The sequence below is a fragment of the Eptatretus burgeri genome, chromosome 3 (assembly GCF_056783735.1).
Source record: "Eptatretus burgeri isolate ZD-2024b chromosome 3, Ebu_testis_v1, whole genome shotgun sequence".
NCBI classification, from domain to species: Eukaryota; Metazoa; Chordata; class Myxini; order Myxiniformes; family Myxinidae; genus Eptatretus; species Eptatretus burgeri.
The window spans coordinates 104,972,974-104,992,973 of NC_140963.1; the positions used below are offsets into that span (position 1 = coordinate 104,972,974).

Consider the following 20,000-nt stretch of genomic DNA (forward strand, 5'->3'; position numbering starts at 1 on the left):
ACTTTCTGACCTCATGCCCATCCATCATCCACCCCAGGGGCATAGTTTGCTCATCATTCCTGGAAGCGGGGCTTTGCCTGCTTGGAATGTTCGGCTCGGTGGTTGTTGTTTTAAGGTTGTAATTCCTTTTTATCGCCGGTCTTGTAAATGCAAAAACGTAGGAAAAGGTCATGGGGGTAACCACATACTGTGATAAATTATCCTTAAACCCTATCTTATTAACACTGCACCACCCCACCATGCATTGACATGCAACAACCTAAGCTGACAGTTTCCCTACTTAAATTACATTGAGATGTCTCCTGCTCATCCATGGAACATGCTACTCTATACAGTCCTACCTTTACTATGAAGTTCCTCCATCTACCCCACAAACATAACAAAATTTTCAAAGAAATGAGCAGCTGAGCAGCAAAGAAATGAATACTGGACTGGGTCTGTCCTTTCTAAATGTTGTCGTTTGTCCACTGTGCTGTGCATTGTGTTGTTAGTCCTTTCCCCTGTTTTCTCATTGGTGCGTACTTGGTCCAGTCGCATCAATTTGGAGCTTGCTTGTTCCAGCCTCGGCTATACTGTGTGCTCATGAGTCTTCGGCCTGACACGTTATCTCTTCTCTCGAGTTTCCCCATTTCTCACTTTTCTTGATTCATACTTCACCCTTATTCAACTCAAATCTTCTCAAAAAGCAACTAAAAAACAAATATTATTTCACACAAAAACCTGCTACAAATTCCTTCAACTAATTCCACTCTGACTCCTTTCTTTTCTCATTATTTATCCTTTTCCTCATTACTTTTTGTCACCTTTTTCTTACTTGTAGAAGGAAATACTTATAGATTATTTTCAAAGCTTCTTTTAAAATTCTTCATCTCCCTTTACTTTCCTTTCCAAATGCCTCATGCTCCAGACCACTGCTTCTTCCCACATTTTGTTTCATTATTTATTTATTTGTTTGTTTATTTATTCTCCCACTGGCTATTCTCTCTTTCCTTTTGACAAGCCCCTCCCCCATCCCAGAGGTAGTTTTGCTGTCTGTGTTTAAAAACTCCATTCCTCACTGTCCACACTCACCCCAATTAGCTCCTGAAATACCACTGGCTATGCATTTCTCTCTGCAGCCACTTAATGTTTGTGGAGTAAGTATTCCACATATATACAAGCATTGCTTTCAACTCCAGACCAGTAAGCTTATTTCTAATTCTGTGTAAAATCGAATAATTCATCTTTACTGCTGATGTCACATCTTTCCTGTTCTTATATAGCCTTATTCTACACCGGGCGTAGTGGCGTGCGCCTGTAATCCGGCTACTCGGAGGCTTGGGTTGGAGGATCGCTTGAGGACGGGAGCTCTGCGCCGGGCCGCGCTATGAGAGGGTGTAGGGCAGCCCGGAATCCTGGCGAAACCCAATCCTTATCCTTGTGTCGTAAGAGGCGACCAGGGTTGCGTCAGGAAGGGCATCCGGCGTAAAACCTATGCCAAATCAGTATGCGGATCATAAAGGATGATCCGCTGTGGCGACCCCTAACGGGAGCAGCCGAAAGACGAACAACAACATATAGCCTTTTTCTGACCAACACTTTTAATTCCGTCCCGGTCATTTGACCGGACATGCTGCTGCTCCTTTTTCACCAATGGTTGGAGGGCCTGAATCTCAAACAAAAAATCTGGCCAGTCTCCCTGTTCATATCTCAGACATTCGACACAGGCTGGTATCCTACTTTGCTTTCCTAGCTCATTAAGTGCAACATACAAAGCTCGCTTTCTGACTTCCTCCACTCATGTATTCAACATGTTACTATGAATGCAATCTTCTCCTTTCCCCTCCCAGGTGAGACTGCAGTGTCTTGGCCCAAGTCCTGTTCATCTCCATCTCCATGGACAATCTCTCCAATGCACAGGAAAATCATTTTCCTTTTGGAGAGCAAATGACTACACAATGTCTGACAGTTTCACATTCCACTGACAGACAAACAGCAGTAGATAGTCATGGTCTGACAAATAGAACATGTCTTTCAATAATGGAAAATCAGTCTCCCTGTCAGTCTGGAAGGTTCGTCAAATGAACTCATCTATCTCTTTGCATCATCAGCCACTGGAAAAGGTTCAGTCTCTCAAACTTCTTTGCGTCACATTCAGCCATAACCTCTCCCAAGCTGGCCTCAAAAGCCAGGCACAGACTGATCATCAAATGTCATTCCAACTCATTCCTTGAAAAATCACAACAAAACAACAACACAATGCTTTTGTCTATAGCTCAACAGAGTATGTTCTCTCTCTTGAGCTGGCACCTCAGCATCACATTTGCCTTTCCTAGATTCTGTGAAATCTCAATTAAGCATCTCCCATGATGAGGCCGAAACAAGGTTACAGGGCTGTTTTAACATTGCAGACAGGTAAGTAGCCTCTTTACATCATTTTATTTATTTATTTATTTTTATGACTTTTGCAGAACAAAAGCTTTATTCAAGTGACCCCCAAAATCCAGGCTTGCTGCACACCTCCACTGTGTTCTTCCTCTTTTCCTCCATTTATGGAACTGCTGACTTGAGATAGTTCAATGGTGTGCTTCCTTCCAGGAGTTCAAGCAAACAGTGCATCTTCTGTCACCCGCTATCTTCCATGCTTAACACAACCCTCTTGCTTGCAAGTTACTGTTTCCTTCCCTTTTCAATCTTTCTCCTTTTAATGATTGTTTATTCTTTCATGAGCAGAGATGTTTTTTAATCTAAAAAATTGAAATCGAAAATTATTGAATCTGGATTGGCACTCAGCCCATAACATCTCTGTGCCTGTTTGTGGTGAGGATGTTGAGGTCCTGGAGAGATTCACTTACCTCGGCAGTGATATTCATGTCTCTGCTAGCTGTGAGTCAGAGGTCAATAGACGTTTGGGTCGGGCCTGGGGGAGTCATGGATTCATTGGATAATGGGGAGTAGCACTGCCGGTACCTGTGTGGGAGGACGAAAGTCCGAGTCTTCAGGTCCTTGGTGCTTCCAGTCTTGCTCTAGGGATGTGAGACTTGGACTCTGACCAAGGATCTGAGATGGAGACTTAATTCCTTTGCTACCAGGTGTCTTCGGATAATCCTTGGCTATCGCTCGTCGGACTTTGTGTCCAACGAGCGGTTGATGAGAGACTCAAATGAGATTTGTTACCTGCATAGTCCGTGAGCATCAGCTGTATGGACATGTGGCTCGTTTTCCTGACGCTGATCCTGCTCACCAGATTCTCTCAGCGAGAATTCTCATGAGTGGAGGAGGCCAATGGGCCGACCACATGCCTCGTGGTTTGCAGCAGTTTGATCGGCATCTGCCTGGGTGATGGCCAAACGGAGCCCCCTGGAGTACTGGCGGAAAGTGGACGCAGCGATGCGCTGCTCTGGCGCATGCTCCCATAACTGACCTGACATAACCTCTCAGTGAGTGTGTCTGCAGTGTGATAAATTGTCCAGCAGGTCGTGGCTATTATGCTTACGTGGCTTTGCGCCTCTTTATTTATTTTTCAATAATCATAAACATGTGCTCCACATGTATGATTTAAGTAATATTCAGATATTTTTGAAGGGAATATTAATTTCACCAATATTGTTGTAATTGTTTTAAAAAAAAAAGTTTTTGCTCTTGCTTTATTGAAATTTATCTGATCCTTTTCCTTTTAACAAGACCCTACTTTATTGTTGAACCTCATGAACTTTCAATTGGTTTACTTCATTATTCCTCATTCTTTTAGTGTCATGATGCAGAGCTCAGTCGAAGACTAAGCAATGCGGAATTGCTGGAAAATCTGGTGAGCCACACTATTTTTTTTCAGACTATGTATAAGTACTACACTTAGACTGTATGTATACTGTACAGTATATCACAAAGGCAATCATGATTTGGACATTGGAGTCGAGTTTTATTACTCCCTATTCCCTGTATGTTCAGCAGTCTTTCTTTACTGAAAGCATGAAATTGACTTGCATTTGCATACTTGTCCAATCATACTCACTAACTCATCATCACCTTAACCCTCCTTTTATTGCATCTTCTGTCAGTTTCAGTTTATTTTTCAGAAAGAACTTCAAACCTTTTTTCTTGTTTTATTTTCGTGACCAATACCTCATTAGATTATCAATTCATGGATCCCGAGATCCCATTCTTTACCAGACTTTCAAACTAAGCCAGTTTTATCAGACTATCAACATGATGTTTAACTTCTGACAAAATAGTGTAAAATAGAATCACTTGTAATGAGATGGGTTAATTTTCTACTGTTACTATACAACAAATGCTTTTGCTCCACAATAGTGTTTGCAATATCCTTGTGCAACTTCAAACTTTAATAACATGTGATGTACACATGATAAACCAAACAAACTGTAAATGGCATCTGAAAGTTTCATTCTTAAAGTTTTGTTGATCGTGTGTTGACATTTTTTCCATTTCATTTCAGATGTTGAAACTGAAAATTGTGACAATAAAACCAAAGATTAACTGTGTTTTGGCTAGCATTATAAAAGTCCAAAGGTCCAGGGTGTTTCAAAGGAAATGGTGCAGTGGAACCCCAACACCTCTTGTGCAAAATGTAGGTCTTTCAGAGAAAGTATTAATTGTGAAATACAACAAAGACATATCAGAGATAACAGAAGATTTGATTTTGAAAATCATTGAACAGTTGCAGCAAATTTATAGCAATTGCTAAAGTGCGACCCATTCATTTGTCGGCAAAGTTGGTCTCACGTCCCCACATGTGTTTTGAAACACTCACTGTTAGTTCTTCAGCCTGGATGGCATGGATAGCCTCTGAAATGTTCACCTTCAGCACTTCTATCTTATGGGGATTGTTTGCATGGACAGTGTTTTTGAGCTTTCTCCACAGATAAAAGTTTGGAGGGGTTAAATCAGGAGGGCACACCAAAACACAGATTTATTTATTTATTTATTTATTAACCTCTGCCATCGAAGATCGGAGGATACTGTTTTCACCCCCTTTCTGTTTGTTTGTTTGTTTGTTTGTTTATTTGTGAACAGTATTACGGAAAAACTCCTCGACGGATTTCGACGAAACTTGGTGGGGGGATTAGGTATGGTCCAAGGATCATGCCATTAGATTTTGGACTAACCCTAACAGCGGCCATTTTGAAAAAAAATTGAATTTTTTTTTTTTGCATTTCTAAATTTTTTCAGTGATTTCCAACCCTCAACCCCCCCAAAAAAATTGTTTGAGAATAAAAAAATTTTTGCAACTTTTTTTTCAACAAAATTTCGATTATTTTTTTTTTTTTGCATTTCTACATGTTATAAGTGATTTCCAACAAAAAAACATGCCAAAATTATAATTGCGGCTGATTTTGAAACTTCAGGTGGATATACCCCACGTAAAATCAATTTCTGTCTCAAGGAATCTACTTATGATGAATGAATTGAGTATGTAAAAGTTAAAAGTAAAAGGGAAAGTTGCAAACTATAACTCTGTGAGCACTGTTGACGTCAAATTGAATGAATAGGATATCAGGTTCACTTGAGTGACCGAGCAGTATTGGTGGCGGAGGTTTTGCACTCCACCGAGTGCTCCCCCTCTAGTTTTGTTCATGCAATGGTTTTTCATACATTGCATGGGGATTCTCTGTGGCCCAAATCCTGGTATTCTGGCTATTCATAAAAGCCAGATATGTGGAACCATGCCACATCCATAAAGATGTTGCAGTCTAAAACCTGATCCCCCCTTCTTTTCTTTTTTTTTTAACATCTGCCACCGAAGGTGAAGGAGGTTATGTTTTCACCCCTTTCTGTCTGTGTACAGGATATCTCAAAAAGTTGTGGATGAATCCGGATGAAATTTGGTTGGCAGTTTGGGTGTGTGATAAGGAAGAATTGATTCAATTTTGATGAAGATCGGATTCCAGATCTGGATCCGATAATTTTTTTTTCAGTTATTTTTCACCATTGTGAGATTGGGCGCGAAACTAATACATGGCACGACATCTCAAAAAGTTGTTTACGGATTTGGATGAAACTTGGTGGTCAGGTTGGGGCTAGTGAGATCATTACAGGTGTGTGGTAAATGTGGATCCGTACAGCTCTGTATGTCGAGGTTAGTGAGACACCTATATGTTGCGACAAGTGTCTGAGTGATTTTTTCCTTGGACATTTTTGCAAACTGTTGCCAATATCCTGGAACACGTCATCTGCCACAACCTTCGACCGACCGACCACTTCGAGACTTGTCTGCAACGCTACTAGTTTCCCAAAACTTTTCAATCAATGCTTTTACACAATTTCGATAAAGGGAGTCGTCCTTTGCTGAATTTCCTGAAAACAAATCCTGCACCTCAGCAGTGTACAGTCAACCCCCGCTTTATTGCGGTTCACCTATCGCGTCCCTGGTTCATCGCGGGTTTTCCCTTGGAACGTAACTATTTTTTTCTGCGGATTCCCCCGGTACATCGCGGTAATAATATATAAAATATAAATTATTTAAGCAATAAATTATAACGCGTGGTGCTCGACCAGTCACACAATGCACGAGACAAAGTTTCGCTTGTGAACTACAAATATTTTCTACGTTTTTTTCTCCAAGCCCTACGATGCCGCCCAAACGCCCTGCACCTTCTAAGGCTTCTGGCAAGGAACCGAAGTGCCAGAGGAAGGTCCTGACACTCCAGGAGAAGGTTAAAGTGCTCGATATATGCTTCGGGAAGGAAAAAGGTTTGCCGCCGTTGGACGAGCACTACTCGTACCCAGCACGTCAAAACCGACCAGATCAGACGAGTCGACCTCCGGCACCTCAAACCCAATCACTGCCAAACCGACCAGACCAGACGAGTCGATCTCCAGCACCTCAAACCCAATCACTGCCAAACCGACCAGACTAGACGAGTCAATCTCCAGCACCTCAAACCCAATCACTGCCAAACTGACCAGAACAGACGAGTCGATCTCCGGCACCTCAAACCCAATCACTGCCAAACCGACGAGTCGATTTTTTGGGGGAGGCGTCCATTCATCGCGGATTTTCACTTGGCGCGGGGAGGTTTGGAACGTAACCCCCACGAGAAACGGGGGATTACTGTACTCCTATTATAGCGAAAAACATGCTGTTCCAAAAACACTCTTTCTTCGAATGTTGACCATTCTTTTTGGGTTTCCTCAAGGATAAACCATTAACATCCGGCCAGCAGAAGTTCACTTCAGCTGTCTCAGCTTGTGGGGATCTAACTTGAGGTCAATGATGCCTGCAAGTAAAGAATCATACATATTTGTTTTAAAATTAACAAACACATGAAACACAAGTATTTTGTTCAGTGTGCTGTGACTTTTGAAACACATTTTAACTCTGAGAAGAAAAGTCACTGCTTATTACAGGAAAAATGCACCCACATAGGAACTCAGCAATTGGATGAAAACTTTAAATAAACAATGGATGATCCAGGAGGCCTCAAATCAGCGAGGAGACTCTGGCTGTCGTGCAGTGAGCATTTGAAGGTTACCACAAAAGTCGTGACATGCATCCGGTGAACTAAACATCTCGCAATCAACAGTGCACAAAATTCTCAGTGAAATTGCAGGAACAGGAACATACGCGTTTCAGGTGGTTCAATGTTATAGAAAGAATACCGTGCATGGTTCAAGTTCTGTGAACAGGTAAAATCCTCAATTTTCTTAGGTTTGTTGATGCGTTGACATTTTCTGATGCAACATTTGATGTCGGTGGCAAACTCAACTGCCATAATTGCTGCATTTGGAGGACAGACTCAGGAAGTCTGGCAACATGAAAGAATATCACCAAAAATCAGTCTGGTGTGCACTCAAGAGGTCACACATCATTGGTCCTTTCTTTTGTGATGAAGCATCAGTCAATGCTGAACGTTCCTTTGCAACATTGTTGAATTTCTTTATACTTGAACTACGACGTCAAAATATTTGTGATAGCACCTTCTTCCATTCAAGACTCTGTTCCCTGCCACTGCTCCAAATGTACGATGGTTCTTGAATTGCGTCTTCCCAGACAAGTGGATCAGAAGTCATGGACCAATTGCTTGGCCACATGGTTTGCTTGACCCAGTGAACTACATTTTATGAGGTTATTTTTAAAACTAATCAAAACCACTTTCTTTGGATTAACTTTGGGCTCGGATCACAAATGCAGTTCATTAAATCACTCAGCAGCAGTTGGAGAATGTTTTCAACGAGTTTGAAAATCATATTTAACGATTGATAATGAAAAATAGTGGTAATGTTGAAGCTGAAAACTTTGCATTGTATTGCGTAAAACTGTTATGAACTATGCTTTCATAATCCATTTACAGTTTGCTTCTGTCATGTGTACATCCAAAGTTATTGGTTCATGAAAAAATATTTTCATGGAAAAATATGTTGGTTCACGAAAAAATATTTTCACGAAAAAATATAAGTGACCACTATATTCGTTATTGTTGTTTGTCTGTCTGTCTGTCTGTCTGTCCCGAGCACAGCTCCGTGGGTTTTGATCCGATCCTGATGAAATTTTGGTTGGAGGTTTATGTCATGATCTTGTTGTGTTTTCCTGAAAATGGGTGTAATGGGCGGAGCCACGCCCAAAAAACGTGTTTTTAGGGGGTAGCCGATTTCAATTTGCATCTTCTCCTCGGGTTTTTGTCGAATCTGACGGGTTTTGGTATTTGGTTATGCACCTGCATAACCCCACAGAGCTCGATTTTTCATTTTCGTCCCAAGGTCAAGGTCACAAGGTCACAAACTTAGAAAATTGCGATTTTGACATAAAAAATTTATTCTCCGAGGGGTTTGTCAAATCTGGCAGAGGTTTCGGTATTTGGTTAGCCCAATGGCACCTGCATAGCCCCACAGAGCTAACTCCATTAAGCTATAGCACGTATCCTGTTTCCTTATTTTAATGTCCACAACATTGTTTTGTGACCTTTAAAGGTTATGCAAAGGTCAAATTTTTCAAGTTGTTGAACGAAACCGGGTTTTCGACATTTTGCAGCTAATAACCTGTCACTCGTACCACATCATGTTGATAATTTTTATAACTTGGTCAAACATTATCACATTGTTTCATCCTTGACTTCTGAAACAATCTACATCGTCAAATACCACTCGTGAACCATCGTCGTCTTCAGACGTGTTAAAGTTTAAATTTGCTCAAACACTTTATAAACATCCTGCATAAAATTTTCTCCCTTGTAGAATGTAATTTTATTTACAACATTTGACTTATTCTCATAATTTTTTTTGAAGATGTCATTTAGGATCACCAATGAGGAGGAAGCACGCCTGGCACTCCGTTCGTCCAAGTTCCTCACCCAGGCTTTGATGGATTATCGTCTCAATATTTCTGCAGATGTAAGAATAGATGCTCCACTTAATGTGATATTTTGCATATTCTGATTTTGTGTCAGTGGGGGTAAGCAATTTACTGGTTCTTGCTGTGCTCCCCCCAACCCCACCGTTCCTCCCAACCCTTTTCCCCACCCTACAGTTGGATAACAGTGACAAGGGACGAGATCGTCCTTCAAACTTTTCCAGTGATCGCCCTCTTAACTTTCCTGGTGATAGTCCTCCGAGCTTCCCCGGCGATCGCCCTTCTGACTTCCCCGGTGATCGCCCTTCTGACTTCCCTGGCGATCGTCCTACTGATTTCCCCGGTGATCGCCCTCCTAACTTCTCTGGTGATCGCCCTCCTAACTTTCCCGGCGATCGCCCTCCTAACTTCCCTGGCGATCGCCCTCTAAAATACCCCAGTGATCGCCCTCTCAAATTCCCTGGCGATCGTGCTCCAAAATTCCCCGGTGATCGTGCTCTCAAATTCCCTGGTGATCGTGTTAACTTTCTTGGCGATCGCGCTGTCAGCTTCCCCGACGATCGTGCTCTTGGTTTCACTGGCGATCGCACTCTCGGCTTCCCGAATGACCGCGCTCTCGGCTTCCCGGGCGACCGTGCTCTGGGCTTCCAGGGTGATCGTGCTCTCAGCTTCCCTGGCGATCGGGGGCTCAACTTCCCCAGCGATCGTCCACCAAGCCTCCTTAGTAATACAGGTAGGCTTGCAATTTAATTTGATAGTCCCTGTGGAAACCTCAATTATTTGTCGTAAAGTGTTGTCTTGAGTTTATATTCATATCGTTTCTCTGCCTTAAAATTTTTTTTTTTGCCAACAGCTCCCTCTCAGGCCAACTTTATGCAACAGCGTGTGCCTTCCTTCTCACAGTCCCAGTTGGTCCCTCCTATGGGTTTTCCATCGATCAACACATCACGTAACCGTTTTCCAAATCTACCATAAAACCAAGAATGTCATCGCTTTTCCATATTGCTCTTGAAGTAGCTTGGTTATTTTGTGTGCGCATGTACACAGGTGGTTCTCCCCCCATTCTTTAATGTTAATCCACACAATATATTATGGAACCCTCCCTCATGTTTGCTTCAACCTCCTTTCCTTCTCTCTATCGATTTTTCATTTTCTCAATTCTCCCCTACCCAACCTGTCAGCATAATGTTGATTTTGCTTGTAGTTATGCTCTGAAAAAACAAAAAAGTGATATTCAATGTTTAAACTTCTGTCATTTTGATATTTGCTCAAGCCTTTTGTAGAACAGATTATAAACTGGACAACTCTGAAGGGGCTTGATGTTTGGTTGCAAATCAAATGCCTTCCTTTACTGCAATTGAAAAACATTGTTAGTTTGTACTTTTTCTTTTATAATAGGCAGGATCAGTGGTATTTTTCATAACTTGGAAGGATTTCTGCAAATTAGCAATTGTGAACAGAATCGATGGTGCAAATGATATCTGCTAAATTCACCTGCATTTTGAAAAGCGTGTTGGAGAAGCCCCTGGTGTTGAAAGATCGTTCCCAAATTGGTGATGCAAAAGGAATTTGACTTCAATACCATGTGGTAGGAATATCATCTGTAATAGAGTATTACTTGGCTTGGCAAGATTCTATCTTTATTGTTGAATGTTGATAAATTTCTACATCAGATCACACTCAGCCCAATGGGAAAAAAATTCCACCCTCAAAAAGCGAAATTTTTTGAAAGAGGATGTAAAAAATGATGGTTTAAAAACTTTTTGGAGTTCCATAAATGTGTAAAAAGATGGTATTTGCATATCTGCAAAAACAGCCAGCTCGAGGGCGAAGCATTGGAGTGTACAGTCTGTGTGTGGAGTTTAAGGTTGAGAAAGAGCATATGCATTTCCGGTTTTCATGGGTGGTTAAATGGCCCTGCATTGACGCTTGAAGTATTTGGCACTGCAATAATTACGTAATCCTGAAAACTTAAACACATGAAAATCTAAATAAATACTGAAAAATAAGCATCACTTTTAAGATTATTATAAAAATAGATATCTAATTCTGCGTCGCTCAAGTGTAACTGAACCATTTCTCACTGTTGTGATTTTCCTGTTTTTGGCATGAGTTCACAGCATTAGGACAATAGTTGGTGACCTCGTTGGTGTTTCAATTCGTCAGACTTATGACCCAGTGAGCTTACAATTTAGTGACTTGCTGTGAACGTGCTGATTTGTTGTTTTTCTGATTCTTATTTTGTTTTTGTTTGCCAAAACACACACGTTTAGGGACTGCTAAAAGGAAAACAAAACTTTTTTTGAGCAATCTTAAATGTTCCATTTGTTGTGCTTTAATGTTCTTTCAGAATTCCTTTCCCAGAGAGTTATGCAGAACAATATTCAAAACAATGGAAATCCTCTATGCTGCTGTTTTTGAGCAATTTTTATTTTGACACTTCATTTTTTTTAGTATATTCTTTCCATCAAGTTATGGATCTTTGTAATAACTACTTCCTGCTTTTTGAAACTTTATTTGTGAACTCATGAAGAACCCGTCCTTATGGACGAGAAAATTGCTCATCAACCCAATGATGAAAACTCTCTGTACAACTTGTCACCATGCCAGGTGGCTGGGTGTTGACTGGAAAACAACCAGTCATGGCATTGCAGCAATGGCCAACTGCGACTCTGTGGGCAAGGGCCAAATAATTTTGCAAATATCAATGCCAAATTCTGCAACCAGTCTCCTTCCTCTAAGTTACGGTACTGCCTGTCAAGTCGGCTTCTAATGTATGCTCCCCCACCATCTTGTCCCTCACCTGAAATTATGTTACTGCATACTCTGCCAGAATATCTAAACCCTGTCTTTGCCTCCAAATCTCACATACCCAACCCATTCCTACCTGTCCCCATCTTACTCCAAACATACCCACTGTAAAATGGACTCTTCTCCTCACCCGAGAAGGCAGGGAAACTTCTGTCTGGCCCTGACGCTGCTTCGGTGATTGGCCCAGATGGCATCAGTGGTCATGTTCTCAAATCCTGCTCTGCCGTTCTTGCTACTCCTCCATCTGCCCGATTAAATCTGTCCTCTGTTGACCACCTCCCCTCTTCATGGAAGTCATCACTCCTGTCCACAAGAAGGATAAATTAACACACTCAACCAACGATAGGCCAATTTTCTTGCTTCCAATTACAAGCAGTCATGGAATGCATCATTTTTTAATGATATTTCCTATTTTCCAACAGCTGGGTTGATCTCTGACCATCAGTTTGGATCTTTCACTCAACTCTGTCCCAGTCACTCAACTCTGGACATGCTTCTGTTCCTCGCAGTTACGGTAGAATGCCCTCATTATCAATCAAGAGGTTAGAACCGTTTCCCTGCATATGTCAGATATTCAACAGTTTGGCATCCAGCTTTGCTTGCCAAGCTTTCCCAGAGAGTGCTGCAGAATGGAATTTAAACCAACAGATATTCTTGATGCTACTGCTTTTGAGCAATTGTGATTGCAACACTTCATTTGTTTTGTCTAGCCTTTGGCATTAAAGGCTGCCTTCATTCCTGGAGTTTTGTCGTCCTCCACTGACACAGTCAACTGTTGCGATCAATTTAACTCTTTCCTACCCTCAACCAGTGGAGGCTGGAGTTCCCCAATGGAGTGTTTTGGCCTGTGTATTGTTCCTCATCTATATAAATGAGCTCTCCGATGTAATGGAAAGCCCTCTTCCTTTTTTGCAGATGACTCCACATTGTATTGTGCAGCACCCCCATCCCTCTGATGGGCAGACTGCATATATATATATATATATATATATATATATATATATATATATATATATATATATATATATAAATATATATATATATATATATATATATATATATATATATATATATATATATATATATATATATATATATATATATATATATATATATATATATATATATATATATATATATATATATATATATATATATATATATATATATATATATATATATATATATATATATATATATATATATATATATATATATATATATATATATAGATATATAGATATATAGATATATATATATATAGATATATATATATATATATAGATATATATATATATATATATATATATATATATATATATATATATATATATATATATCTCTCTCTCTCTCTCTCTATCTCTCTCTCTCTATCTCTCTATCTCTCTATCTCTCTATCTCTCTATCTCTCTATCTCTCTATCTCTCTATCTCTCTATCTCTCTATCTCTCTATCTCTCTATCTCTCTATCTCTCTATCTCTCTATCTCTCTATCTCTCTATCTCTCTATCTCTCTATCTCTCTATCTCTCTCTTGATCTGGAAATGATTCGATTCTGGTCTAATGAATGGAACATGTTTTTCAAAGTTCAATCCAGGAGTATCTGTCTCACCTGACCCTCTGGAAGCATTGTCAAACTAACCCACCGACCACAAAGCCATTCACTGACTCCATCAATCCAAGTCTTTCCTTGGGAAATCAGAGCTACTCATGGTGTTTGTCGTGCCTCAATTTGCGCCGCAGCATCACATGGCTGTCCCGGATTCTGTGGAATTGAAACCTCTTAAAATTATTGAAATCTCCCATGATGAGTCTGAAGCATAGGGTCTGTTGCTCTAACATCGCAGTCAGGCCGATGTTCTCTCTGTTTTTTACCATTTTTTTTTTAATATTACTCTTTATGCTCCCTCTGTTCCCTGGCCCTCCCTGTTTACTCCAGGTTGCATGGGTGCTCCCAGTAAACCCCCTCCTGTTTAAATTTCCAGAATCCAGACCGACTGCACACCTCCACTTTTTTATTTCTCACTTTTCCTGTCTACAGAACCACCTTCAAGAGGCTGTTTCATGCATCCGTTCAGGGCTTCAAGCAAGCAGTGCACCCTCATTCATTTCTTGTCACCCACAATTCTAATCCATGATCTTTATTACCCCATTAAGCTTCCTAACCCAACCACATTATTTGCTAGTTTCAATGTTTCCTCTCCTCCACCCTCCCCTCTTTTTCTGTCCATTAATTCCCTTGATGTTTATCCTACTTTCAGTTCTAATTTGATCTCCATGAGCCTCGCTCCTTCAAAGAAAACGAAAAAAAAAACATTCCTTCAGAATTCTTGTATTTTAGTTTGCTTGTAATGCTCGCTCCCACTAGAAGTGGCACTGCCATATTTTCATCAGGAGAACTAGGGTTCTCCACCCATGCTGAACTCCAAGAACTATTAATTTTATTAATACCAAAAACCTTCCCATGCACACCCTGAGTAACAACAACCCGTTTTCAACTCGTTCCAACCAGTGGTCAACTATTGCATCAACAAGTCTCATATTCCGCTCGCGCATGCACACATGCGATACATGCTGACACACACATTACACACAGACTTCTGGAATTGTCATACAGTGATGTCCACAACTGGCTTTTTAATTCATGAATCGTACAAGTCATATGTGTTAGCACCAGAATAAGCTCACCAGCCAAAACGATTCATTGCAATTTCTGGAATACATTTTGATTGTTCACTCAGAAATTAATTTCTGCTAACCACAATTATCGATCAGTTCTGCCAGTTGCTAATATGTTCAAATAGATTGCTGTCAATGTGCTCGTATTTTGTGTAGGTGGTGGTGGTAATGTTGTTGTTTTGTGTTTGAAACATGTAAACCCTTCAATGAAATAATTTTTTTTGCTGTCTTTATCATATTTCAAGCATCTGCCGAGACTGGTGGGTCGTACTGCTTGCAGTGCAAGCAATATACACTGAGGCAGTACTGGCGGACATTGACAAGTTATGGGGTTTTGCATTGCTGTTTATTTTGGCTGAAGTACAGAATTCCTATTTGCATGTCTTGTAAAATATGAAATCTTGTTCCTGGTCGTGTTTGCTTGTTTTTACATTGTATTCAAATTTGCAGTGGTTGCTTTATCTTTCATTTGTTTTTGACCCAATTTACATTGAAAAAGAAATGGTGATTCCAACACCTGGTTTTAATGCAAGATAATGTAACTCACTTGTGTGTTGCCAAATATATCTGGATTAAAGCAGAGATACCTGTTACAAATTATACAAAACACCTTCACGACAATAGTGTCACACCATACAATGGCCAGTGTCTTTGTGCAGACATCGTCTTTTGTTTCTCTGTACAAACCAAATAATGAGCCAAGAATGGAGCAAGACGAGGACAGATTAGAATCTGAAATATCCTCCTTACAAACACCAATTGTCGGAGTTTTCAACCCATGGGTTGCATGCGGCCCATCTAATTGCTCTCTAATTCAAAAGGAATGCTCAGATTTTCTTTTTTGCTGCTCTTTAATGTCTTCTGACTGATATTACAGTGCAATTCTTTCTGGAGCAATGGGAAGAGCCTAGCTGTTTGTTTTGGTGAACCAGGTTGAGGCATTAATCATTGAGGATCATCACGTTGACGTCGCTAAAATATCCATTCGACTTCTAATATCTCAAAGCAGTGTTTTCACCTGAATCCCTGTTCAATGTGTCAAAAATTTGGTCTCCCAAAACCTCAGCACTCATGGTCAGGGTTAATGGCTGGCATCCTGTTTTGAGCTCGCTGTTCAACACCCAGCCATCTGACTATCGTTCATCCGGTTCCTGAAGATGGAAAGTGGCTTTAACACAGATCCTGAAATCAATTTGGAATCCACACAGTGGAAAAAAATCAGGGATCACCACCACCCAACCCTAACCTGGCAATATTTTGGCCTCATTTTTCTGTGTTGCTAAGGGCATCCTGTCGATTGATCATTTCTGTCCTCTGTTGCTAACCACAATTTAAAAAAATATAATATCATTATTAACATTTAAACCTGGTGTTAGCTTCGTGGTTTGGGTGGTGGCTTGGGATCCTGGGGTCCTGGATTCAAGTACCGTTAGCCGCTGAATTGATACCATGGGGTTGACTCAGCCTGTCATCCTTTCGAGGTCAGCGAAATGAGTACCAGTGTTGCAGCCAAAAGGCTACACACAAAGGGAAGGGGTATTGACGGATTTATTAAATCTGGTATTGGTGTGGCGGAGGCATAATGGGCCGAATGGCCTCCTCCTGTGCATAAATTCCTTGTAATTTTGATTTGATTTTGATGTACCATACTCTACATTGCGCTGGTGCTGCCGAATCAGTTTCTTGCAAGGATTATACAATGTGATTTCTCATTGCCTTTCCAGCATTGTTTATCTGTGGTCTATCCTTTTAAATGCTGAGCGTCAAGCAAGGCAGCAGTACAAACCATTTTTAAAGTCTTTGGTATGACTCGGCCAGGGTTTGAACTGCCAACCTCCCAGACACGGAGCGGACACTCTCACCATTCCATCACAGAATCTGGTTTGATTGATTGTACGCCCCACATCAGTTACATTCGAATATTATGCTATCCTTGTGCAAAAAATGTGGGAGACAACAAACCCCTCAGGACGGTAGATCAAAGTTATGCTTCTCCTTCACGATGACATTCCTGTGCGTGAAGTTTGAATTGAAGCTTGTTAATCATGACTGTGACTTGGAACAGTTAGTCACCCTCCGTATAACTCTAGTCCAGCCCGCAGTGACTAATGCAGTATCTGTTTCGTCATTTGAAGTCCCACCTGTGAGGCCACTGATTACCTCACGATGAGGAATTGACCTGATCACCAAAAGGTGTCTGAAGCAATCTTTCAACTTCTATTTTATTGGCATATAGACAGTTTGAAGCTCAAATGCAGAAATACATCGAGTTTGCATGTCTTTGATTATTGTATCTTGTTCTTACTCAGAACTTTTTTTATTGCCCCTCATTTCTCATTGTCAAAGTATTGGCATGCATCACCAGGTGGTGTTTTGAAACATCGACGGTGGACCTCTTTTAAATACAAACTCAAACAACCAATGTAGTCTGGCAGAAACCTTTTGTTGGTTTCCTCAAAACAACTTGGTTTTGAGCATTGTTGCACCACAGAAGTCAATACGTACCACCACCTTCATTATAAACATTTGTTCAATGACCAATCACATACAAATTGGTTATGTGCCTGTAGGCTTTTGTAGATTTGAGATAGTGTGTATTGGTTTGGTGTATTGACCATTTGCTGTGCTCGATCGCATATTTTTGGGGTTGGCTTTTTTGTAGCATTATCTGAACCATTGGCTCTTGATTGTCAGAACCCAGGTTCAATCCTGCCTGTACTAGAGGTATTTTTCATTGTCTACTAATGTCCAAGTGATTCACAATAAAGTACACTGATGACTACTTGTGCTTGTGTGATGTATGTAAAAACTCCGCTATGAACCTTAGATCATTGTAAAAAACTAGTACGTGCCCGCAAAAAATAAATAAATAAACCACACAGGCCGTTTCTTCGCTCTCGCGTGCCCGTACGTGCATGACCCGGAAGTTCGATATTATTCGCAGTTACGATTATTCACAATTTATTTTTAATACCCAATTATTCAATTAGCGCCAACTTATTTTACTTTTTCGCAATGTCGTGGCAAGGAAAAACAAAAAGAGAAGAGAAGAGAGAAAAAATTTACTTCCTGGTTCGGAGCATACCAGCACTCTGATGTTCCCGAAATTTATACACTGTCTAATATGAAAACGATCATAACTTGCGCCATTGTGTTTATCTATAAATACGCATAAGAAATCGAGAAATTATTAGAATACACGAAGTCATCACTCTCGGAAGCCCGTACGTTGTAACCCGTAATGGGGAACGTGGCAGTGCTTCCCTTCCCCCATCGGCCACGCCCACGCAACAACGTGTCTTGCCATTGGTTGGTAAATAAGTGGCCATCACTTGGGAATCACTTGTCCGATTAATATCAAACCTTGAAAAGGCACATCCTCAGGTCCCCAGCAATATACCTGGCAAGTTTCAATTAGATCGGACCAGAGGTTGTCGAGAAACAGCGGTCACACACACACAGACATTGCTGGAATTATAGATAGATAATAATTATATTTAAAAATTTTAAATACCTGTCTGCATATACCTATTGGCAAGACGAAGTATATTTGTGTTTCCATTTAGGTGTATGAGGATCATGGTGGCAGTGATGGCTGGTTCTTGCAGTAATATGAGTAACATGTCATCGAAGTATGATGTCACACTGCATTTGCAAAAGCTAACTTTATCAAGCAGAGGTGTTTTTTTGCTCCTTTTGCTCTCTCAGTTTTCTGACCCTGCCCAGCAACTCCAAGATGCGCGTGTTCTTCCAGTAACCCTCTTGGTTAAACTTCCAAAATCCAGGCTGACCGCACCTCAACTCTTTCATTACTTGCATCCGCGGTCTATAGAACCATCTTCCAGAGGCTGTTTGTCTCACTCTCTTTCCTCCAGAGCTTCGAGCAGCAGAATTTTCAATTCTGACCCGTGATCTTTCTTACCTCCATTAACCTTCCTAACCCAACCTCTTCATTTGCTACTTTGTTTCCTCCCCTCTTTTCCTGTTTGTTCATTCACTTCATTGTCAAATTGTCAGTTCTATATTTTTTGTCAAATTGTAAGGTCAAATTACATTGAAATCGTATGTGTAGTTTCTGAGAAGAAGTTGCAAGTATTTGTGGACAGATGACGCGCCATCCCATAAGCTTCCCGGAACTACTTTACAGGTGAGCTAAAACCATCCCTGGGAATATTATAACGAAAAAACTACAGTTGGAAGCTGTCAGGGGCTTAGCGACGATCCTGAAAAGAGCCCTCGGCATAAAACTTTGAGAACAGAAAACTTCACAGCTTGGTCCATGAATCATGACCCCTCACTGAAATGAAGGTGGATGCTTTGAGCCTACGCTGGGAGGACTCCATTCCACATTTTGAAAACCGCATATGTTGATACTAATCAATGACACACACACACTGTGAGACCTGGTAGGTCTCCCCTCCTGCTGAATCCCACCTACATGTGGAGATAGCAGAAAACAGCAGCAACCCCCACATATGTGAACACACACACACACACACACACACACCTGATCGGTATCTGTTTCACCTCCCGACACCCACCCACCACACGTGGAGATCTCACACACATGTGATTGGCCGATATTGGCAATTCAAGCAAGCAGTGCACCCTCGGTTTGATTACCGACTCCAGTACGGACTGTATACAACCCAGAAACCTTGAGTAGCTTTCACCAAAAAACGACATTTCATTGATATCGATGTTTCAAGGACATCATCACAAACATTTTTCTTTATAAGCAGCTGCGTGTTACAGGTGGAAAAAAATTGACTCGGTAATTTTGAAAACCTGTTAACACTGCAAACAGCTCAGAAATCAGACGTTATCAAATATATTTTGCTTTGAAACTCACAAAGAGAAACATACAAATCCAAGAACCAAAATCTTTAGAGACAGGCGTGAGGACAAAGGAAAACCTGAAAAAAAACCTCCATAAGATACTGGATGAAGCTTTGCCACCACGGCACCCGTCACAGGCATGGCATGTCCACACACCCACAGAGAGTCCGGACAAATCCAAATCTACCCATATGTACCACGTCCGTGTATGCTGTATACATACCTAAACCTTGTAGTAACTGTCGACTGTGCATCCCGATCAGGACACGAACTGTACTGTTTAGCTCAGTAAGTGGCTTAAGCACTCCAACGGAACACCTGGCTTGGCAAGCGATTACCAATTGTCGTCGATACAACTATGCACCCAGAAACGCCCGTGCAATGT

General features: G+C 40.9%; 1 protein-coding gene across 1 annotated transcript in view; it reads left to right on the top strand.

Annotated features, from left to right (window-relative positions):
- LOC147030578 (uncharacterized) overlaps nt 1-20,000 on the top strand; it is a 263,534-nt gene that overhangs the window by 98,981 nt on the left and 144,553 nt on the right. Inside the window, 5 exon segments of the mRNA XM_085872191.1 lie at nt 3,731-3,787; nt 9,223-9,327; nt 9,464-10,019; nt 10,140-10,235; nt 12,520-12,639. Of these exon segments, the coding sequence (XP_085728317.1) occupies nt 3,731-3,787; nt 9,223-9,327; nt 9,464-10,019; nt 10,140-10,235; nt 12,520-12,639 (934 nt within the window).